At 45.4% G+C, this 25254-nt stretch overlaps 1 protein-coding gene across 1 annotated transcript in view; it reads right to left on the reverse strand.

The window, feature by feature from the left end:
* Nucleotides 1-1461: 1461 nt before the first annotated feature.
* BBIP1 (BBSome interacting protein 1) overlaps nucleotides 1462-25254 on the reverse strand; it is a 62392-nt gene continuing 38599 nt past the window's right edge. The window contains exon 3 of the mRNA XM_078643770.1: nucleotides 1462-3542. Coding sequence (XP_078499896.1) covers nucleotides 3373-3542 — 170 coding nt within the window. The 3' untranslated portion in view covers nucleotides 1462-3372. The remainder of the gene's footprint in view (nucleotides 3543-25254) is intronic.

The raw sequence follows: 25254 nt of genomic DNA on the forward strand, positions 1-25254 counted from the left end.
GCTATGGTAGAGCTAGCCTGTCTGTGCCAAGGTTTCATGGCAGGGTTTGTGAGGGGGATTTTATGTTGTATTAGCATACAGTCAAATTGCCTAATCTAATACTCCACTCTGTGCTATTGTAGAACTAGCCTGTTTGTGCCCAGGTTTCACATTTTCATATCAGTGGTGGTAGGGGGGTGAGGTGGTGGGGGCGTTCTATGTTGTATTAGCATACAGTCGAATTGCCCAATCCAATAATGCTCCTGTGTTCATCAATGAGTATTTGTGTCCAATCGATAATTCTCTTTCACAGGGGTACATTAACACCTTATTGGAGTTTGTGTATTTTTTTCCATGGTGTGTTTAAATCCAGATATAAAATTTTAAAGTCAAGTAGGTTTACTTGCTTCACACGTCCAACATGGTTAGTACAATACGCAGAAAGGCTGTGTGCTATCTACAGTGCCAGTTTATTTGCTTGTCATTTGATTCTAGATTGCCTCTTGGTGATTCCTGGTAGCTCTGTCAATGAACTTATGACGGTAGGATGTATTTCCTTGAATTAAATGAAGGGAACACATTATTTCTCATTCACACAAAAAGCACATGCGATTTGACAAGCAATCTCTTTAAAGCCTTTCTTTTGTAAAGAGCTCAAGTGGTCTCTTGTCAAGCGCGAGTCTTGCTTTTTCTGTGCGCTCTGGTACGTTTGGTTTTGCTTTTCCCATTATAGATGAAGGACAACAAGTACCACAATGCACTGGAATAATGTAATATGGACTCATTAAGAACGGTGTGTGTTGTGTAAATGTGTAATGAAGGTTGTCTAGCCGACTTAGTGACACATAATCCTTAATTTGCAATATGCTAGTTGGGAATATTTGCGTTTTCTAAACGGTAGCCCCGCCAACAAATGAATGTATAGCAGCATTCGTTTCATTAGCTTTTCAAGTCTCTGGAATAGGGTTTTCCCATCAAGTAACACAAGTTGTCAGTGATACTCAAACATACAGAGTCCTGTTGATAAGGGGAGAGTGCATGAGTTTTTATTAGTAATGTGATGGTGTCAGGTGACCTTCCAGGAATTATTGTTGGTAGCGAAATCTAATGTGGTACATGTCACAATTTTTGCTGCTGGGGATTCTTGCTGCTAAAAGAGTCACTCGGCTAAGGATCTACTTTTACGCCTCTCGGGACATTTCTGCTATGGCTGGATGACATTTTTCTGCTTGGATCAATGACACATAAGACTGTCACACGTTGGTCCAATGTAAACAGTTGTAAACAATGTAAACAGGAACAGGACAAGAAACTGGGCAGTCCTTGAAAATCACCCTAAGGGGCAGTACTAAAGTGTACTTACACTGACTGAGGGCACTGCTGGGGTAAGTAAGCTACTACACCTTTAAGCCTTTGGTCTAGTGTACACAAAGCTTCAAATAAAAACATTTTTAAAAAGGAAAGCAAACACATACACAACTATCAGTTAAAAATCTATGCAATTTAATTTTAACTTTACATGCAAGACCACTTATGATCACGGACAAAAAATGAACATTGCCCCATGAGGAGGGAAACAATTTATATGTGGAATGAAGGAAAAAAGTCTGATTATTAAATTACATTCTAAATACATTTGAATGAACTAATGCATTAAGAAAGGACAACTTTTTCAAAGAGGTCCGAGATACATGGGTAAATAACAAATCTGTGAAGGAAATTCTGGACATGAAATACTCGCACTGTAGTTATGTACATTTTATTGACGTGTAAATCGGAAGTGTAAGCTAAAGAGCTTGAAAAAAATTGGCAAAACAGAAAAGTAAATTAAACAAACATGTTTCAATACCGATCTTATTGAGCATTATTTAAATTATTACATTGAGATTATATCAATCCATGCGAGGCTGTTGGTGAGTAAACTCTCCTAATTGGGCTCCAATTTCAAAGTACGCTGTCAATTTGTACAACTAAAAAGTGAAAAACAAGATGCCAGGGTCTGTCCGCATGCATATTAAATAAAAGTTTTAATAAATAATAAAACACTTTAAAGATGACATAAGGGATAGTACATGAACATTTTTTATGTAAACAACCAGGATAGTGAAACCGTTGTAACTAAAACATTGGAATGAGGGGGAAGACGGCCTAAACAGGCGTCGAGTAACTTGTGAGCTACCGCTAGCTCTCCAGCTACCTTTAAGTGGCTCTCCTATGTGCAGCGTAGTCAACTACATAGGAAGCTTATGCTCGGTTGAAATAATATTTGTATACCAAAATTTAAAAGCATGTGTTCGGGGCTGAGGGGTGGTGAAAAATGGTTGATTTTTCAAAATCGACTTAACCTCTTCAGCGCGACCGCGATTCCCCCTCCGGTGCTGGGCCGTAATAAAAACGGGCGTGGTCATGACGGAACGGTTCCGTCATGAGCACAGCTCAACCGTAGCTCATGACGGAACCGTTCCGTCATGAGCATGGAAGGGGTTAAAGCAGATATTGGAGTTTTAAAAAAAATGTAAACCGTGTTAGGAATATTTATGACTAATATTATTAACTTTGTGCCAGGGGCATTGCATCTATGTCTGTTATGTATTACCCATGTAGAGGCATTTCTTATTGAAAGAGCGTGTTTCAATACTACTAGCATCTTTGCCTGATACACTGAAGTGATCACTGCTGATAATCTTTGCCTATGGTGGCAACTAATGTCATCTTGTCTGGCGTGGTGGCTGTCACATTTCTAATAATATTTCTTACTCAAGAGGATATTCACTGAACATAAGAAGCTCTTATTACAGAAAAGGTTGGAGACCCCTGGCTAAAATATTAGTGGAATCTCAAAAGATAATGATACATTTTCATCCTCCAACCAACCTTCTTATTTCACTGACTGATTTAAAGTTGAACGTGTTTAGCATCATTTTAATTAGCTCGACAACTCTGCATCCTCTACAAACATATAAAACTCTGCAACTGTGATATGTAGCCTTTATTTGATCTTATCTGCAATATACATTTTCGCTGGGAATGTATATTTTCGAGCCCCATTGTACGTTGCCAGTTACATTGGAAGAGGTATATACGGGTGCATTAGTAACTCCCGATTGCGAGTTCTGCACCCACTAATACTCTAGGTTTTTCTCTACAAAGCTACGAAGGAACGTTCACATCCTAGCACGAATTCTGTCAGGTTCTGATGAAAAATGCGCAGAGAAAATAATGCAGCACTAGAGCACCAGTAACCTCAAATGATTTGCATTACCGGCGAACGTAGAATCAGGGGAGTGGCGTCTTTGCTTGCAGATAAAAAGTGCTTGCACAACATTCATGCATCTAAAAACCTGATACCACACAGCTGTCCCAATTTCATAACAGATGTTTTAAATTCGGAATCTATTGCTGAGTGAGCTGCAGCTGTTCCCTTTGAGCCAATTCTTGTTGACGAATGGTTTCCTGAGCTTCTCGTTGCATTTTCTCCAGTTTTTCTAGTGTGACCGATTTTAAGGGAAGCAGTTTGGGTTTACACAGCACCATGGCTGGCACGTCCTCCACACAGAGCTGCCCTGGAGTTTGAAGAAAACAGAATAAAACATTATTACCAGATGGAACGTATACATTTTCCTTAGGTGTACCTAAACTGGACATAGTTGACAAAAAGGTAAATGATCTGTTTCATTGTGGGACTAGTAGCAAAATTCAAGGTAAAGAGCTGAATATCTGAAAACTGGATTTTCTATTATCATTCTATTATCATAATCTTATGCAGCATCAATCACAAAGCGAATGTTCCTCCAACACAACCCATTAAACAACACGGTTCACAACCATTCATCACAGTTCCAAGATGCCAAGTATTTAACAATCACTAAACTCGCAACAGCACTCAGTATCCAACAATGGCATTATTCTGGCTGCATCTATCCTTCGCCTTACAGAACATACCATCTACACCACCACTGCCAAATAGAGTAAGCGCTGACACCTCAGCATCACTTTCATAAACCCACACCAATTTTCCTAACCGTCCATTAAGAATAAATTAACTTAAACATACCACACTTAGACGCGCACAAGGTTGCAACAAAGCCACAATAATCGACTGATGGCCCTTATTAGCAGAACAATCTCCTCAGGCTACGTAATGGATAACCTTCCAAAAAGTAGCATAACAAAACAAACGCAAAGTCTTTCAGCATACACATGACTACACATAAAAAAATACAAAGATCCGTAAAGGGATGGGACAAATCTTACACATGCTTACACAAAATAAAATACAAGGCTCCGTAAAGGGATGGGGCAATCTTGATCACCCCTGTACCAGTAAGAATGTTACTAAACAGTAAATTAGGGTGGGGGCGTGGCCAAGCTGCCGGCCAAGATGGCTGCGTAGCTTTGCAGCTCTGGCAGCATCCCCACCATCCTGGCCACATACTGACCCTCGTGGTACAGCCACATAATCAGACTAAAACAACACCAGGGAGTGGATTGATATGATGAAAAAGGCGAGGGCACTGTAATACTTGCCAGAATGCACATCTGCGCCACTGTGGCCTGCCTGAGGCCTGGTCCGGCCCAAAAACAATTGAGCAGGAAGGCACCAACAAATCTGCCCTCCTGGAACTACGCCACATGCCCGGGCTGCCCTGGAGGAGGTGGCGGCTCAGGTACTTGAGGACCAAGACCTTTAGAGGAGCAGGCTTCTGGCGGACCGGGCCTGCTGCTGCTGGGGAGCCCGGAGGAGCGGAGGCTTGCGGTGTGAGAGGGCAGCTAGGGAACACGACTGCGGAATGACGGGACGGAGTCCTCTGAAGGAGCTGCAAGTGTGCGGGAGGAATTGTGTGGCTCGCCGAGTAACCCGGAGTGGAACTGCACCACAGACGACAAACATAGGCCGAGTTAAGACTGGCCTGTGCTCTTCCCGGAGGCTCCGCAGTGACAGGGACAGTGGGTGAGCCAGGTAACGGGTCGTGACCGGCCTGCTTGCCTTTTGGCTACCTGTGCCTCGCCTTCCCCCCTCCCCCCAATGCACTAGCCCTGCATTGTGCCTGCGGCCTGAGCTGGCGAGTTCACAGCCGTGATCAAGTGGGATAGGCCCTGAAACTTGGACACAATCAACAAAGAGAGAGAGAGGGTTCAAGGGCACTCTTAGTCCCCAGTCAGTAAGCAAATAAACAAAGGAAGAGTGTCCGTTGGAGAAGCATTTAGAACTGATTGTAGCACATAAAATATGAGGCCAGATGAAAGTGGTCAGATGACTGGACCAAATTTCAAGAAAAAATGCTGGATTTTTTCAGGAAACCCTCACTCACCCTAGTGGTGACATGCTTCATCATCGGGTCCACCGGGAGAGATCGAATACCTCCCCGGTGTGCTGCGACGCCAGGAGACTGCGGAGCAGGTTGTGTGAGAGTGAAGAGTGAAAAAAGTTAAGTGTGGTTAAAAATGTCTAAAGTTGTACCAAAAAATCATTTATTAACTGGTCAACCCGACATAATAAAATTGACTATGTGCAGGGAAAACTAGCCAAATAAAATATACTGGTGTTTCCCTGTTAGGGGAAGGTCAACATGTTTCTGCCCTTTGTATGTGTGAATTTACAGGGCTTTCTTCAGGACCAATAAGCGAGTGTGTACCTTGACAGGTGTGGGCGCGCTAAGGCCCACCCTGCCAAAGGTTGTGAAAGTTAAAAATAGCACTATGTGTAAAATTGGTGCATAAAAATTACAAACCAGTAGGCTTGGGGAATTACCTCTGTTGCGAGGAACCTAGAAGTCTGTGAACAGATAATTAGACAGACAAACAAAAACACACAAAACATAGAAACATAGAAATCAATCAATATTGATCCTTTATCATGGCCATTATTCCAATATAGTGGCGTGATACGTGCTAGCAAACCTATCAATGGCCGTGGCCGAGATGGATGAATTACAAAGTAATGGTTGTGCCCAAAGCCGGAGTGATGGGCCTCAACTAGCGCAAAGAAGTGTCATCCAGCGCGATATGTTGCACATTGGTGAGGCAACAAGTGTGTAAATGGAGACTTACAGTGTTAAGTCCAACCGTGTGGGAAGACGGGCGGCTGCCCGTGATTAAAAGACTACTTGTAGTAGGGCGACGGAGAAAAAATCCCCGAGGTGTAACGCGGAAAAGCAGGGCTACAGTCTAAATACCAGTAGCGCTGCTGGCCGTGATCTTGAGTACTAATTAAGCACACAAAATACCGGAGCGTAAAAGTGAAACAATCCTCACTTGTACATAAAGTGAACCACGCCCCATAGATTCAGGAGGGGGGTGGGAGCGACAATGGCACACCCTAATCAGGGGAGGAAAACAAAACACAGAAGGAGGATTAGGAGACCTGGCAGGATCTCAAACACATAAACTTATCTTTAGGAAGATGTCCAAAGAAGAGATCTTACGCCCGCAACGCTCTGCACCCTCTCGGCACCTAGCTGTCCCCCGCTGGATCTCGTGGATCCTGAGCGAAGGGCGAGCCCGGCGTTAAGAGGGAGGGGGCAGTGCGTCTGCCAATCAGAAGCGCTGAGACTAGAACGAGGCTTGGAGTGCAAGCCCCGTGGTCTCGCGAGCAGACCGCTCAAGGCGGGATTCTGTTAGGGAATGAAGACGAGGCTTGACCAGCAAGCTTATCAGATGCATGTGAAAAAGAGGCTGAGAGAGCGAGAGACCGTCTCTATTTCTATTTCACAAAGATCCACGAGATCCAGCGGGGGACAGCTAGGTGCCGAGAGGGTGCAGAGCGTTGCGGGCGTAAGATCTCTTCTTTGGACATCTTCCTAAAGATAAGTTTATGTGTTTGAGATCCTGCCAGGTCTCCTAATCCTCCTTCTGTGTTTTGTTTTCCTCCCCTGATTAGGGTGTGCCATTGTCGCTCCCACCCCCCTCCTTAATCTATGGGGCGTGGTTCACTTTATGTACAAGTGAGGATTGTTTCACTTTTACGCTCCGGTATTTTGTGTGCTTAATTAGTACTCAAGATCACGGCCAGCAGCGCTACTGGTATTTAGACTGTAGCCCTGCTTTTCCGCGTTACACCTCGGGGATTTTTTCTCCGTCGCCCTACTACAGGTAGTCTTTTAATCACGGGCAGCCGCCCGTCTTCCCACACGGTTGGACTTAACACTGTAAGTCTCCATTTACACACTTGTTGCCTCACCAATGTGCAACATATCGCGCTGGATGACACTTCTTTGCGCTAGTTGAGGCCCATCACTCCGGCTTTGGGCACAACCATTACTTTGTAATTCATCCATCTCGGCCACGGCCATTGATAGGTTTGCTAGCACGTATCACGCCACTATATTGGAATAATGGCCATGATAAAGGATCAATATTGATTGATTTCTATGTTTCTATGTTTTGTGTGTTTTTGTTTGTCTGTCTAATTATCTGTTCACAGACTTCTAGGTTCCTCGCAACAGAGGTAATTCCCCAAGCCTACTGGTTTGTACTTTTTATGCACCAATTTTACACATAGTGCTATTTTTAACTTTCACAACCTTTGGCAGGGTGGGCCTTAGCGCGCCCACACCTGTCGAGGTACACACTCGCTTATTGGTCCTGAAGAAAGCCCTGTAAATTCACACATACAAAGGGCAGAAACATGTTGACCTTCCCCTAACAGGGAAACACCAGTATATTTTATTTGGCTAGTTTTCCCTGCACATAGTCAATTTTATTATGTCGGGTTGACCAGTTAATAAATGATTTTTTGGTACAACTTTAGACATTTTTAACCACACTTAACTTTTTTCACTCTTCACTCTCACACAACCTGCTCCGCAGTCTCCTGGCGTCGCAGCACACCGGGGAGGTATTCGATCTCTCCCGGTGGACCCGATGATGAAGCATGTCACCACTAGGGTGAGTGAGGGTTTCCTGAAAAAATCCAGCATTTTTTCTTGAAATTTGGTCCAGTCATCTGACCACTTTCATCTGGCCTCATATTTTACGTGCTACAATCAGTTCTAAATGCTTCTCCAACGGACACTCTTCCTTTGTTTACCTGAAACTTGGACACCAGAGACCATCTTTGTTATTGCATGGGGCCGTAATTATTCCAGATGCCACAGCCTGGTCGCACGCCTCAATCCCCCAGTGGTATCCTAGGACCCGCTACTTGGTATCTCTGAAGATGCGAGGTGGCCGGCGTACACCACTCCCTACATGCCCTTTCATTGCAACACTACCTACAGTGCTTCGGGTAGTCTGACCCGGACCTCCACTGAACCCTGTCCTAGGCCCAGCTTATGGTTCACGGAGACCCTCCTAAACAGCGCTGGCTGACTTTTGACAAAACCTAATGCCATCTCGGAGGGAGGGGATGTGCCTGATGCCACTATGGCGGCAGCACCTGGCACAGATGCCATTATGGCTGAATTAAGATCAGGGTTCAGAGCCATGGATACCTGCTTTGACACCTTAGACAAAAGGCAATTGGCGAGAGTCTAGATCAACATGAAAGGAGGCTAAACGTCGCTGAAGGCAGGATCTCAGACCTGGAGGATGGAGCGGCACAGTCGGCCAAGAAGCTGGACTCTTTCTGGAAAAATTAATGAAAACAATTGCTTTGAAGAAGAGAGACTTGGAGGCCAGAAGCAGGTGAAACAATAGCTGTACATTGGGAATATCCGAATACTGGTCACCTAGATCGGTTTATTGAGAGACTATTGAAGGAACTGTTTGGTAAAGACTCCTTCACGTCTTCCTCCGTGGTCAAGAGAGCCCAATGCTCCCTTGGACCGTGACCAAATCCGGGGTGCCCACCGAGACCGCTTATTGCCTGCCTGTTGAATTTCAGAGACCGTGGTATGGCCTTGCATTGGGTGAGAGAGAAGGGCAGGAGAAGGGCCAGTTCAAGTGGCAGGGTACTCTTTATCTCAATTTCTTGACTCACAGGTATCAAGCCCGCAGGCTCGCCGTCAGACATCCACTCCAGTGCTAGGGTAGATCTCTTTTCTACTGTCAGAGATACTAAGTCATGGTGAAGACACTGCTATGTATAGACTGCGACTGATCATAGGAGTATACTGAACGTCCACTATTGGCTGGGTCTACAACACTTGGTATACTATAATGGTTTTTTCCTGTTATTCCTAAAAGAAGTTGAGACCCGACGTGGTATTGACACACCTCTTGTGTGGTACACACATGAGCAGATCTGATACCGCTTTCTGTTGTGAGGGATAATGTCTTTCTTATTTCTGTTGGGGTGGGGTTTTCCCCGGGGTAAAGAGAACGGGGATGGGTGGGGGTAGGGGACAATGTTGTTTGTTGGGAATGTCTGTACTTATACCATTCACAGATAGTACCATACACCTACCACAACCACATATACCTTTACACCTATCACTTAATGACTACATACAATGAGGTACACCCCTTTGCAGACATCACTTTAGTAACATGGTACATTCTGGGGCTTAATAACCAGCACAAGGAAAAACAGTTTAACACCTACCGGTACAATATCTGCAACAACATCAGGCAGACATCGCCTTCTTACAAGCGAGGCACTAACCCCCACCCCACCCAGTCATCGCCCAGTTTTGCATCCACATTGGGTCAACAGTTATAGTTCATATGCCAGGGTAGTGTCTATACTGATACATAAACAATTGCCCTTCCAGCGGTCTCAGCTTCGCACTGACACAGAGGGAAGGTACCTATTGGTAACAGGACAGCAACCGGGGCACTGCATCCTATTAGTAAATGTACACGTTTCTAACCCTGATACCCTGGACTTTTACCTACACCACAGGCACAGACTGATATGGTTGAAGCGAACCATATATGTATGGGGGACTTTAACATATTACTCAACCAAGGATGGGATAGCACCGCACATGCTCCATACACGAAGCCTCACGCATGGCGTACTCTACAGGAACTTTGTGATGTATACACACTAGTGGACGCCTGGCACCAGCAAAACCCTCTCCAACCTGCAAACACATATCTCTATGTAACATAACACATGGACCCGCCTCGACTACTAGCTGCATACGTCTACCCTCCCCCCTAGGTGAGCTCCATACCGCATTTCCTTCATGCACTCTTCGACCATTCCCCTGTCATGCTAAAGCTACACATCCCCATGGTGGGAGGTGTCGAGAGACAGTGGAGATTCCCTGGGCAGGCACTTCAGGACGATTTACTCCATTCGGAACTCCGTATTGCTATTTTAGAATGTTTTGCAATCAACAAGGGAACTCTAAAATCTTGCGCCACCCTGTGGGAAGCCTTCAAGGCATATTTGAGGGGGAGTCTTCTTTGTTGCCTGCCTTTTACCTGCCAGAATCAAATGCCTGAAATAAATCCCTGGTGAGACGAGGGTCCCAGGTACACGCCACTCAGCTACACAGCCTGCATTGTCACTTACACTCTGGGGAAGACTGCAACCCCCAGAGTGCACCACTTCCTGACCCAGGTGCCGCAAGTGCCGTGAGTGAGGAGGAGGCGGGGTCATCGCGCTTATAGCGCTGCCTCCCCCCCCGTGACACGGGAGTCTTCTTTGTTGCCTGCCTTTTACCTGCCAGAATCAAACGCCTGAAATAAATCCCTGGTGGGACGAGGGTCCCAGGTAAACGTCACTCAGCTGCACAGCCTGCATCATCACTTACACTCTGGGAGAGGACTGCAACACCCAGAGTGCACCACTTCCTGACCCAGCTGCCATGAGTTGGTCCTTTCTCTATTTTCGATATTGGTAACCTGTGCAGTCCGTCTTTCAAATTACTACGAACCTAGGGCTGTTCCACCTTTAAGTCCTCTATCTAGCTTACCTAGAGTTCCAGGTGTATCCATTTATCATCCACGGACATAGTATATATACCGTCGGAGTTTTTTCGGACTCCGACCATCTTTCCGCTGCTTCGACTGTGCGGCGGACTCGTACGCTGCAACATCGGACGTCTGAGGGCATTATCCTGCCTTTACTCGGTTTTTAAAGGTAAGCCTCGCTCGAATAACTATCGTCTATTCTTAGGCTTGCAGACCAAAACCATCTTTTGCCGTTATATATTGCGTGAACAAACATTTATATTTTCACTATGTGTGCTTTGACTCTCCAGTTTCCTATCATCATAAGGAGGCTCCGATGATGAGACATTACTAAACAACTTCTGAGTAATCCATACACTGTTACCACCGAGTCGGATTCACTAAACGGCTTCACCGCTTAAGGTAGATATTTTGTATACTAGAATTTCGACGTCTTGGCCATATAATTTCTTTCGATCCCCATATGAATTCATTTTAACATAGTTGTTCCTTTTTTACTTTTGCTTTTAGAATCCCACATTTGCAAATTATTTCCCGTCACTGTTGATATTTTACAATATACAGTTTCTCTGCAGCCTTTGGGCGACTGATACAACAGGTTTGTATATCTTGAACTTTGAATCGCCTTGTTTACATCTTCTACCCGTTCTTTCACTTCTCTATTTCGTTGTTAACCGACCTCATTGACAATATAGATACGAACGCCATTATTAGGGGCTGACATCGTTGGGTTAACAGCCTCTCTAATTTAGTATATTAGGGATTAACAAATCGGGACTGACCGCTTGGGAGTCCAAAAGTTTTATTGCTGGCCAAAGATAGAATGAGTGTTCTTCGTCATGTAATATGATACTTTTGACTACGATTACATTATACTTATAAAGCCCCCCCTTTGCCATGCCTTCCGGTTTCACGTTCCGGATGTCTGTGTTTATCAATGGAATGTCCACCTTTTTATAACATTAGTTCTTTGCTCATATATCCCAGAATTTGCTTACTACAGGATCTGAGTTTCTGTTTTTTATTATTTTATATATCCTAGGAAAACAACTGTTGTGGCGATTTAGGTATTTTTCGAAACGCCCAAGAACTGATCGTTTGCATCCTGCATACAGTTTTGGTCAAACCTCTAATAATAGTGAGTAATTTGACTGGCATTTTATATGTGTAGCTCTAATAAGCATTTATGTAAAAAAAAGAAAAGAGTTCTCACAACCATTATGAATGTCAACTTACTACAGTCATCAATATTATATCTGTGAATATCGATTTTAATTATTTCAACGTCATAAATTATATATTTTTTCATTATATTGTGTATCAGCTTTGGCTTATTTGACTAATTTGTGTTTATTTTTTCAATTAATTCATGTAACCTTGAATTCATCATCTCCTCCCTTAGTTTTTGAGTATGGCACAATCTCCATGTTTATGTTTTTATCAAATTGGTTATGGCAACAAGATATCGGATTTGATATTTTGACAGTGATTACTTAGACCTTGGTTTATTCTTGTTTATGAATACACATTTTAGTGTCTTTTATATGAAATGTATAAACAGTGTAACATGAAGTATAACAGACTGTCTTTCCTTTTTTTATATGTGTGTTTCAGATATCACTACTCCTTGTGACTCCTGAAGAAGGCGTTTTTACGCCGAAACGCGCGTTGAGTCTCACTCCTTTGACTTTCACTCGCCACAGTGTGCATTGTTATAAAAATTTGTGATATGAATTTGTATTTGTGTATTTTGAATAATAATGTATGATATGCATGTTTTTTAAGCCCTTTGTTTACATCGTGCGGTGATGGTTATGCCATCTACTTGTATGATTTTTAACTGTTGTCATTAAAAATATGATCATTTTTAAATCTATTTTCTCTTACTTTAAGTTTTTGCTGTCATTATATATTACTTGTTTGCCATTTGTGTTGACTGCCTAGGGTTTTTGTTCACACACCAGCTGCCATGAGTGCCATGAGTGAGGGGGAGGCGGGGTCATCGCGCTTATAGTGCTGTCTCTCCCACCGCAGCACGGAACAAACGCAGGAAGACGCACGGACCAAGGGCGGGCCCGTCTGTGCCAGTCAGAGCCTGAAAGGGACTGGGCTGGGCCAGCCCTCTAACATCTGTATTTTCCAGGTACTCCATCTGTAATGAGTTCAGTAAATTTCAAGTTAATCGTGACTGTACTTGCATAAATAAATAGTCGCAAATTAGGGGTGGGCTCCGGGGTGCGCGCTGAGTCTGCCCTGATGCATGAAATTGCACTAACTGAACGGAGGCTATCCTTGGACCAGCAATCCCTTTATGCACGACAGCCTGACAATTGTACAGACATTGCCTCAAGTAACGGTCCGGAAATTTATACTGTTCCTCGACCGATTGATAACGTTGCTGATTTACCGGGCCTTATCACTAACAATAACCCATATCTGTTGGCTCAGGACATGAGTCTTAATACAGAGCAAGAGCCGGAGATACAGAGCACCGGTGTTAGTACTAGAGGACAGCAAGCAACGAGAGACCAGTGATAAGAAGGGACCAGACCAGGGAACTAGAAAGAAAATGTGTGGCACAGAAACAAAATCAACGAGCAACACACAAAACAGTTTCCAGACTAACCTCCCCGATTGTGAATAACAAAGCTTGTTCCTCTATGTCATTATTCCCTAGTAACGCCAAGGCTAATAATGGCGGGAATGGTTATGCTGCTTGGTCAAATGAGGATGATTTTTGTTAATGTTTGGGATTATTGATTACTGACCTCCTTGCTCCCTTGGTACAGAAGTTGGGCAGTATTGAAGAAAGATTAATTTCACTTGAAGATATAGCAGCATCTCCTCAATTAACTAGCTCTGCCGTTGGCGATAATAATGGTATAGGTCAGGGCCTATGCTCCTCAGGGGGAATGGTCCTACGGATAAGGGTACAGCTACTTTAACTTATTGCCCAAATCTTAAATGTAGTCAGATTTGTAGCCAAGACCTGAACACTCAATTGCCTTCTAACACAAGCATTGATCCTCTGACAAGTGCACATTCTCAGACCATTCAGAATGACCGGGGCCATAACTTCTCAACGATACAGTTAGTAACATAAAAAAATCCCATCCCGCCCAATATATTGGGGGGGGGGGAGAGAAGATCTCAGGGAAACATGAAAGCAGATTTAGGTTCTTTAGCACACAAGCAGTGTAAGGCGTACCAAGCCTCGCCATTGGGGTCTTAAGCCTCCCGCCTGAAGCGACCCCGTACACAGTGGTTTTAGCAAACATCCCCCCAAGTGCTAGGTAATGATTTTGAACACTGGTCAACTCTAGGAAAAAAAGCTGGTCACTTTCTTAGTACTAGAATAGGGCTAAATAATGCTCCTTTTGGTGAATTCAAAATGTCACGAAGTGTTTCATGGATTGGTAAGTCAAACAAACGATTGCAAGGCGATTGCATCGTTTTATCAATTTGATCTCCAAATGTAGTGCGGCACATTCTTGATAGAGCAGGAACTGGGGAGATCAATGTAAACGATATTAATATCCTCACTTTGGGGCTTTTCTATCACCCCATGACTGATGAACAGTGCTATCACCAGCAGCCTTTACTTTTCAATAGCAGATCTTCTCATTATACTGTGCCAACCAGCAATCACTTTGAAGCATTTAAGTCCTTAGATGCAATTGACTGACTAACCAATCAAGAATTCAGTGCATCGTATAAAGAGTATTTGCCCAGCCTAGCCCAAGGGTCTATATGCAGTATGCCTGAACCATCTATTCCTGACAATGATGTCAATCCCACTATTGCAAAGAGCTGGCTTAACAGTGACACCACACCTAGACATGGAGAACCTCGGCATGGGCCGTTAGATAGTGATCACCATCAGTTATCATTGCCATGTGCCACTCAGTTAACTATAATAGAAGGAGTTACAAGCGTAAAAGTAATGCAGCCTGTAATGCACCATGATATCAATCTTGCTTTGCCGAAATTACCAATGTATATCCAGGATAACCTAGGAGAGGAATCCCTTCGTAAACTTGTATCCTGGAACATAGCAGGATTACTCTAAAAATTGACAAATCCAATTTGGTGCGATTTTATTCGATGTCAGGATATCCTCTGCCTCCAGGAGACATGGGCTAGAAACCCGCTACATATTAACAGGTATAGAACTTTACACACCGAGGCAAGAGAAAGTAAAGGCGATAGGTTAAAGGGAGGTCTCTGTACATACATCGCAAAAACACTCTGAAATTTAGCAAAATTGAATCTAGGCTAGATAATGATTATTATCAAATTATTAATATTAAGATCGACAGCAAGTGATCAATAAATCTGATTAATCTGTACAATAACATTGCCACGCTTGATGTAGAAGGTGTTTTAATGAGTTAGTAATTGAAGTTCAATCTCTATGGCGTAAAAGTGTCCATGATACTAGGATTCTGTTTGGAGGAGATTTTAACTGTGGTTTATTGATGACTGTGGCTTATTGATGACTCAAATGTGTGTGGATTCGATGAGGAGGAAGGGCTCAGTTGCACGCATTTTACTCATTTAAAAGTTAGGGAGCGGTTAAACGAGCTGTTATGCACCCTGGACTTAGGATTTGTAAATGAAATGTGCTTGGAACCAGTATCAATGGGTTACACTTTTAGTGGGCGGGGTTTATATTCTACAATTGACTTTTTATTGCTGTCCAATCATATTCAAATTCATATTCATCTTTATTTCGGCACAACTTGGCCAGAAAAGATTTGCAAAACAACGATACATTCATAGAATACATATCATGAACCGTTTTTGATACAGAGTGAATAAACATGGTTAAAAATACAGTGCTAATGAGGGATAAACATTTTGATTAAAAGTTACAGAACTAATCCTAGGGAGGCATTTAGACGGGAAACTGGGAGATAAAAAAGTCGTATATATACAATAAAATTAGCCTATCTATCAGTCTTCCGTTAAACATACAGAATAAGAAACACTTAAAAACAAGTTTAGACAAATAGGGTTACAGTGTGAATTGGATCATTTGAAGATTTTCCTTATAATTTTAAGCCTTTATTCATGCGTACAAAGTAGATAGAGAGCAGAAATCTACTGACACCGAATACTATTGTTCTAGTCGTATCAGATTTAATGATTCTCAATGCCTCATTACATGATCTTATGCCCAAAAGAATGCATAGGGGTTTGATCCACTTTCTCCTAGCCTTCACATAGGCCGTACAGAAGAAAAGGATATGCTGGTCGTCCTCTTTGAAAGTTCCTTGGCACATAGTGCAGATTTCGCTAGTCATTTGGTCATCTCTGGCCAATCGCTATGCCTCTCAAATTAGCTCATTTCACATCGGAGATATATCTCCGAGTGACCATTTTCCACTGTGTGTAACTCATAAGGGTTGTTTAAAAAGTACAAAAAGGGTTAATATGGTTCCACAGCCTTTGGAGTTACTTGTATTGGATCGAACGAATGGTTATGCATTGAAATGGGCTATGGTTGATCCGGATTGTGTTTTAAAAACTGTGGTGACTAAGTGTAAAGATGAATTTGATATTTGTACAAGCGACCTAGCTGGCCCAAGTAGCATTTTAGAGGCTTTTGAGTCAATATCTAACACTGTGAGGGAGGCCCTTTTTTCATAAGTCCAAGAAAGCAAAACAAACGGGCTAGTTTGATTACCAATGTACGAAAGCACACACACATTTAAAAAAGATTCTCCACACTATCCCAAGAGATCAGGAGTCCACTAGGGTGGCAAGTAGAACGTATAATCTAGCTATTAAGGTGAGAAGAGATAGCCTGAAAAGGGAAGCCTGGGAGTCCCTCCATTTGGCTGCTATAAGTAGGGACAGCAGTGCTTTCTGGAAGGTAGTAAAAGCACTTTTTTGAAACCAGGCGGGGGAGATTGCCATTCCAGAGGAACAGTGGGTTGAGCACTTGACAGAGGTTTTTAGGGGGATAGGTTGGCTTGAAAACAAATCGAATTACACTTTATTAATTAATAAATCACTTAGTTCTGACCTTAAATTCACCCTAGATGAGGTGGTGACGGCAATCTCCAACACTTGTGGAGGAAAGGCGCCCGGACCAGATGGTGTCCCCAGCGATCACTTTAAATCAAACCTATCTCTTTGGGACCCAATCGTTACGCAAGTAGCGAATGCTAGTTGTCACATTCCATTTCCAGCAACCTAGACAGTCAATTATAGTCCCAGTTTTAAAAAAAGGAAACCACCAAGACCCTAGATGTTACAGGCCCATTTCGTTACTTGACTCAATGACAAAAATCCTAGGTCGTGTAATTTTAGTAAGACTAAAAGCCTGGGCATCAGATAATGATATTCTTTCCGATTTGCAGTATGGATTTCGTGAAGGAGTGAGCACTATTGAGCAGTCTCTTAACCTTGCCTTATTGGTGGGAAAATATGTTTGTGTGATAAATGGTAATTTGTTTTTAGCCTCTGTAGACCGGACAGCTGCTTTTGATTCTGTACGACACATCAAACTGAGGGGGATTTTAGAAAAGATGTGTGGACCATCAAATTATTCACTTTTTAAGGCCGTTTTATTGTAAAGCTTAAACTAGAGTCCGCTTTGATGTTAAGGGTGGGACCACAACTCCAATCCCAATTCGTAGGGGAGTCCGTCAAAGATGTGTCCTCGCACCATTCCTTTTTAATTTGTACATAAATGATCTGGAGGGCGCATTACTTGAGCAAAACGTCGACTACCCTAAGATTAACGGTTGTTCAATCCCTGCTCTTTTATATGCAGACAATGCAGTTTTAATGTCCAGAACCCAAGTCGGTCTACAGAGAGTTTTGAATGCTTTTAATGATTTTATGCAGAACCTAGGACTATCAGTGAACACGTCCAAGACTTATAAGATGTGGTGTTGGGAGAAAAACATTTCGGGAAATGTTTATTGCGGATCAAAAGAAAGAAACAACAAAATCCTTCTCATATTTGGGTGTTATGTTCCACCATATGCTCCACCAAGACGACATGTGGGCACAGGAAATGAGATCTAAAAAACTTAGTTATATTAACACTATATCCTCACTCACCCAGTTTTCGAAAAGTTTAGGGAAAAGACCACCAGTGGAACTTTTACAAAATTATCGGGCTAAATGTATTTCTACCGCAACCTATGGGTCCGGGTTCTGGGGTATTGCAAATATCAACTCTTTACAAGTAGTGGAAAATATATTTTTAAGATATCTAATGTCTGTACCCAGAACAACACCTACCTACATTTTTCATGCCGAAATGGGATTATCGTATCTGACTGACATCATTAAACTTGAGCCAGTCTTATTGTGGCATCGTGTTTGGACTAAAGAAGAACCCACATTTAACAGGGATATTTTACAAGATATTTTAAAATTGGAAAAAGTTTTAAGGATCCCTTGGATTTATTATGTTGCAGAATCTGGATCATCCCAAGTATTTTACTGTCCCTGAATCCCTGCAATCAGTAAGCAGGAAGGAATTAAAAAAAATAAGGTACTGCGATGTTGGAAATGAAAAGGTTGACAAATAAAATATTCAAGCCCTCTTTATTGGATAATCAAATGATTTTAAGTGTTTTCAAAATACAGCCCTATTGGGCCATAGTTCCAGCAGGGTATGATAGGTTTTTACTAACAAGATTTTGACTCTGTATATTTCACAGACTCACCAGCATTCCTAATATGAATAATTGGAGTCGCACTTTGATAGCCTGTCCTTGTGATGAATGCTCATGTCAATCCACTATCCATGTTATCTTTTTTTGCGGTTTCTACTCTGAGATTAGGAAAGTGTGGATTGGACCAATATTAAAAATGATGGGACTTAGGACTTGCCGACCTGCGTATATTGCACTGCAATCCCTGGATAATGCGGATATGATCTGGAAAGTTGCGATGTTTTTGCAAAGGGCGGTCGTCTTCAGGAAGAGCATAGTGTTTTAATTACATTTGTTTTTTAAATCTGTTATCCCCGATCATATCCATGTCTTTTTAACTTTCATGTATGACTGATACTAATGGAGTTATATTATTTATATATTGTCATTTTGGTTATACTGGTTATGTACTGCTTTTATGACTGCACAGTTTTACAATCGAGTAAAGCTTTGTTTGAATGGGGGGCGGAGCTCGCTCGCAACCAGGATGGCTGCTTGAGCCTAGAGCTCCCCGTCTCGACAACAATCCTACAATTATCTTGCATGCTGACCTGCATTTGAAGATCCCTGGTCGCGACCTGGCAACGCTGACTTCCTGCGGACTCTGGTGGGAGCGAGTCTGATACCCGCGTTCCCTCCGTTGGCTGAGCTGCGGCCTCTGGGGCCTGCGGGCGTGTTCGGCGATTGTGGGAGGCGGGCCGACGTCAGTGGCGCGGCTGCCCGAGATCACCGGAGGAGGCCCTGTCGCCTGGGGAGTCCAGAGAGGCACGCACACACTGCGCCTGCTGGCGGTGCCTCCCCTGCATTGGAGGCGTACTGGTTCCCTGACGCCTGGTCCTTATGGACCGCGAGACCGGGAGCGAGCTGCAGAGTGCGCCGCTGCGGCGTCTGCGGGGACCGGAGAACGGACGGCTTGCCCCTAGGGCCCAGGGTGCCGCGCCAGCCATTGAGGTGTGGGCTGTGATGGAGCCCGGAGGGTAGCAACATCCTGCGCACCCCTGCCCGTACGCCGCAGACTGGGAGAGCAGGCCTGAGAGTGAGAGCGGAGGTAGGGGACTACGCTACGCGTCCCGTGGTCCTGGAGGTGGCGTCGTGACACCGGCTGCGGCCTTCACGTCTTCCCCGCGACCTGGAAAGCCCTGAGTCTGCTGTGGAGGCTGCAGTGGGTATCGCTGGGCCTACCGTGTGCAGGTAGGGCCCCGGTCTGGGGCGTGGAGAGCTGGAGGAGCTGTGGCAGGCTGGGCCAACGTGGAAGTCCTCGGCGGCGCTGGGTGCCTAACACGGCGGCCCCACTTGGGAAGAGTGGAGGGCTAGCACCGGTGGCCACGCGGATGGTGGTGTGACACGGTGGAGTGTTGTCCACGCATGAGTGCACTGCGAAGGCGGCTGGGAGGCGCCCTGCGTGACCTAGGTGCACTGTTGCAGGGCCAGTGACTTTTTGTGGCCTTGGGAGTGACCGACTACCCCCCCTCATCCCCCCCATGCAAAAGGGTCTTGGCGTTCTATCCTTGAGGGACCTTGATGCTCTGAAGGCCTAATAACGAAGTGGTACTGCGCCCACATGTTGCCCCGGCAGGCTTGGATGGGGACAGCAATATCCTGAAGAGCTGAGGGGCGATCCTGCTGGTTGGTGCCTTGGGGCAGGAGAGTACTGCAAGACGGCCAGATCGATCTAGAGAATTGCCACTTTGAGTTGGTGCCCGCGATCCGGACGCGTGGCGCAGCGGCTGGCCTCGGAGCTGCACATCTAAGTTTTGGACTACAACGCATAGAGTGGCTCTGCCTGCGCCGGAAGGAAATTGAACACTGGGCCTGGTCAGGATGGGGCGCACTGATAGGACATAGACCAAGTTGTCCTTCGATACTAAAGCACCAAGCCTGGTGATACTGCGTCGGGGAAAGACCAGGGAGAGCGGGAGCCGAAGGAGGAACTCCCCCCAGCAAGATATCCGCGGCCTACTAATAGCAATGGAGAAGACCCTGCAGGGGGGAATAGCTTCATTGGGCACCAAAATGGATGCGCTCACCTACCGCATGGACCGCATGGCAGAGAGGCTCGACAAGCATGCGGAGCGCCTGGACATGTCTGAGCGCAGGCTCACCGAGGTGGAGGAAGCCCAGACCACCTTAGACACTGATAATAAACAACTGAGTAGAGCGATGCATATGCTCCAGGACAAGACGGAGGATTTGGAGGCCCGCTCTCGGCGGTGCAACCTTCGCATCACGGGTCTTACGGAGACCACGCAGACCAGAAATATGGAAATCTTCATTGAAAATCTCCTAAAGTCCCTCCTTGGCGATTCCGCCTTCTCAGCCATGTTTGTGGTCGAACGAGCCCACCGTTCTCTCGGCCCGAGACCAAAGCCAGGGGCGCCACCGAGGCCTATCATTGCCAAGTTGCTCAACTATAGGGACCGTGACGTGGCATTACGACTAGCGAGGGAAAAACAGCCACTTCAATACGAGGGCTCGACCTTCTCACTGTTCCCTGACTTCACTGCGCGGGTGCAAGAGGCGCGGCGCCAGTTTATACCGATGAAACGACAGCTACGTGAAATGGGCGCGGATTATACAAAGCTGTATCCTGCGAAGTTGAGAATAAACAAACAGGGGAAATCCATGATCTTTACGGACCCTAAGGCCCTACAAAGGGCCCTGAAGGATTGGCGGAAGGAGAGCTCCTCCCCGTATAGGGCGGATGAAGCTGTGGGAGGCTCAATGGATGACCAGGACTAGCTGTGACTCTTGCAGATAAGAAACATGCTTTGCATAGTATTGTGCGGGGCGGTGGGGGGATGCGGATGCGGGGGTGGGATGTGGTCAGAATGCTTCTTTGCTCTATCAGAGGGTTTAAGCCATTAGGATTGTGAATTGCGGGGGGGATGGGGGTTGTGCAGCTGGGTGCTAGGGACGCTGTCTAGACATAGGTGCGCACCAGCGGGAGAGCCAGGAATCACAGATGTACATTATTTTTTTCCCCAAGATTGGGTATGGCCTGCTACACTTACATACAGTAATGTTCGGCTGTTATAGATTCTTGAGGTCTGCAGGTCATTTTTTTGGCGCACTATGATGTTTATTGGTGTCTGAAATGAGTGCAAAGTTAATATTGACCAGCTTGGAGTGCTCCATGATAGTACTTTTGGTTACACGCATAAGGTTTTTTCATGGAGACGGGGGTGGGGCGGGCAGCTTTTTGATTTGGCCTTACAGAGAGCTTGCATATTGTTGGCTACCTTTGTCCCTGTGTGTATCCCACTGAGTTTGGAAAAGGTTTTGTTTAGTTTTCAAGGGGTTTTGAATTTTTGGGGAGGAACTGGGAGACTACGGAGGCTATGATGGGGAGAGGGGTTGCTCGCGGCCTAGTTGGGGATGGGCAGGCGTGGGTGGGAGTGGTGGGGGAGGGGATGGGATGGCGCTGTGGAGTTCTATTGACGCGCCGAGGGGAATGTTTGCAGTTGGAGGGCGTTTTTTGCAGATTACCTCACATGACTAAGGCACGATACAATGTTAGGATGTTTGTGCAGGCATTTTTACTGGAACAAGCACACAGACCGCCGTAGATAGGATGACCACACCAGGGGACAATTTGGACACTTTGACGCTGATAATCTGGAATGTTCGGGGTCTTAACGACCACAGGAAGGTCTGGAAGGTGTTGCAATACTTTGCGAGACATGGTTTTGATGTTGCATTATTACAGGAGACGCATTTACACCCAGACAGCCACATTCGTTACAGGGGTCTTGCGGGGAATATTCATGCAGCTGGGTTTACATCACATGCCAGGGGAGTGCTCACGTGGGTCAACCCGAAGACACTCTTGAGGATGACGCCTCTAGAGACTGACAGAGACGGACGCTACACGATAACGAGGTGCTGTGGCAGGGGCATGGAACTCTGTATAGTGAACACCTATGGCCCCAATTACGACCACCCGGACTTCTACTCAGAATTAGCAGCCAAGGGAGGGGATGTACTCTGGGGGGGCGACTTCCACATGACCAGACAACCACACATTGATAGATCAGATGGTCCCGATCGTCGTCCCTCGTGTTCTGCTAGAGTAGCAAATGGTTAGGCTGGACTTATATGACGTGTGGAGGCACAGACACCCTTCCCAAGGTGGTTACACACATTACTCGGCCCCACATAACATGCACACCAGGATAGACTACTGGCTTGCCACAGCACATCTAACCAGGGCCATCCAGGCCTGCACTATACTACCACGTACATATTCAGATCACTCTCCTATATTACTGACGATAGTTGCTCTGGCGAGGCGTATCCCGCCATTTGCCTGGCGCTTCCTCCCATACTTATTGCTGGATGTCTCTTTCAGGGAAGAGCTGGCGACGGCCATTGAGACATTCTTTGAAATCAATGTGGGCTCTGTCGATTCGTTTCAGACTATATGGGAGACGTTCCAGGTGTATGTCAGGGGGATCACCATCTCAAAACATTCGGGCGTCCTCAAATAGATTAGGGGCAGGCTTCGCACTTTCGAATCCAAACTAGCGGAACTAGAACAGAAACACTTACACGATGGTAGCGAGACCCTCGCCCATGAATTAGCTCAAACGTTGCGTGAATATAACGACGAGGCCGACTCTGAAGTCAAACATTTAGGTAAATATGCAATAGCCAAATCGTACGGTGAGGGTGAACGCCCTGGCACGGTGCTTGTGCAATTGGCAAAGCGGAGCAGAGGCAGGATGACGACACCTGTAATGAGGTCCCCAATGACTGAGGAATTGCTTCCAGACACACGTTGCGGAGAGTTTCCGGGAGTATTACGCGACACTGTATGCCTCGAGAGGTTCGCCCCAGAGAAGCGCATCCTTGATTATCTTACCCACATAGAGCTTCCCTGGCTTACTAACACGCACCGCGAGTTCTTGGCACGCCCGATAGAGCGGGAGGAAATCGTGTGGGCATTATCGGCAATGAGGGCTGGAGGCGCGCCGGGAAGTGACGGCCTCACAGCCGCCTTCTACAAGGCTTACTCGGAATTACTGATTCCACATCTGCTCACCCTTTGCGAGGATATGGCAGACACGGGCACGATGCCGCCTACTCTGCGTGAGGCTATACTGGTAGCAATTCTCAAACCCGGAAAGGATCCGGGGGACTGTGCTTCATACCGTCCCCTGTCGCTATTGAACGTTGATGCGAAGATATTTGCTAAACTAATCTCCAATCGCCTCGCTCCCATGGTAGCCGCACTGGTGGCCCCGTACCAGGCTGGCTTTGTCCCCACTCGTAATCTCCCGTATAACCGTAGGACGGTTTTTGCGGCGTTCCAGCATACACGCCCGGAGGTTCCTGCGATTGCGGTCTTTCTCGACATGCAGAAGGCCTTTGACTCTGTTGAATGGCCTCTTCTAAGACAGGTCTTAAGCCGCATGGGTGTAGGAGAGCTGTTCCTACAGCTGTTTGCCATGCTGTACACCTCCCCGACTGCTGGAATACGCATAGGCTCTCTCACCACGGACCCCATACAGATAGGGAGAGGCACGAGGCAGGGATGTCCCCTTTCCCCTATATTATATGCGCTGGTTGCCGAACCGCTTGCCTGCGCCCATACCACAGTCATAGAGGCATCCGATTCCCCACATATAACTTGATCGTGTCCACGTATGCGGACGACACCCTCTTATATATCAGAGATCCGGAGGTGCACTTGTTGGCGGTGCTCCACGAAGTGGTCCTCTTTAGCTCTCTCTCGGGCATCCATGTGTAAGGATTCACGAGCTGTTTCTGCAGGAGTGTCAGGAACCGTTGACAAGCCCAACCCTTCCCCCTACACCTCTTGCGTCTATCAAACCCTAGAACGCAATGGTGATATGGAGGGAAAGGAGGGAACAAAACAAGGAAAGCAAAAGGGAAGAACGGACTCCACGGACAGTTCTCCAAAACGGTTGGAAACAGGAACTAAAAGAAAGAAAAGGGTCAATGTACAGCAGGAATCACATACAGTAATATCTTGGCCTTTCTATATGTGTGGTTACGGATTTGGGCTTCTGGAATCCCCGAACTATGTCAATGTCAACAAGGTATGTACAGGAATCGGTTGGCCTCTTCTTCGGGAAATTTCTATTGATGTGCCTGTGTAATGAAGATACATGTATGTCACCTCTTGTTTCAGTTACAAGCAAAGTGTATGTGTAAAGGAGAAGTCGGGTCTTATCCTATCAGGTTCTCGGTAACTTAAAGGAAGTAAGTTAGTCTAGGAGCTGAATATTCCATATTATAGCATCTGCAAAAATAAGAATACCTACATAAGTACTCTAGTTCTCTATCTGACTAACTGTGAGAGGGATGTATGACGTTACAACGCAGGCTATTACAACGCGGTTTTTACATCGCATACCATTACAACGCATAGCGCTTTTGGGTGCTGGATAGTGAATAGTTTAATTTACTATTCCAACTCCAGTCCCCGTGGACACTAGGGAAGGTTATTGGATAGTAAATTAACCTATTCCCTATCCTAGAGCGCCCCCCAGCGCAATGCGTTGTAATAGTTTGAGTTGTAATGACCGCGTTGTAATGGTAGTGCGTTGTAAAAGTTTAGTTGTAAGTGATGTTTACCCTGTGAGAGATAGTAAGTAAAAGTGCGCAAAAGCGCGTTACCGTAATCTTCTCCTTCCCCAACCGTGACGGATGCCAGTCTCCAAAATCAGTGAAAGTCCAAAAATAAGTAAGGGGTAAATAAGAAAGGGCATAAAAAGGGTCACTGGGCGGACTTCGACTACCACAATGCCCCAGGACAGACCAAACA

The sequence above is a fragment of the Lissotriton helveticus genome, chromosome 5_1 (assembly GCF_964261635.1).
Source record: "Lissotriton helveticus chromosome 5_1, aLisHel1.1, whole genome shotgun sequence".
NCBI classification, from domain to species: domain Eukaryota; kingdom Metazoa; phylum Chordata; class Amphibia; order Caudata; family Salamandridae; genus Lissotriton; species Lissotriton helveticus.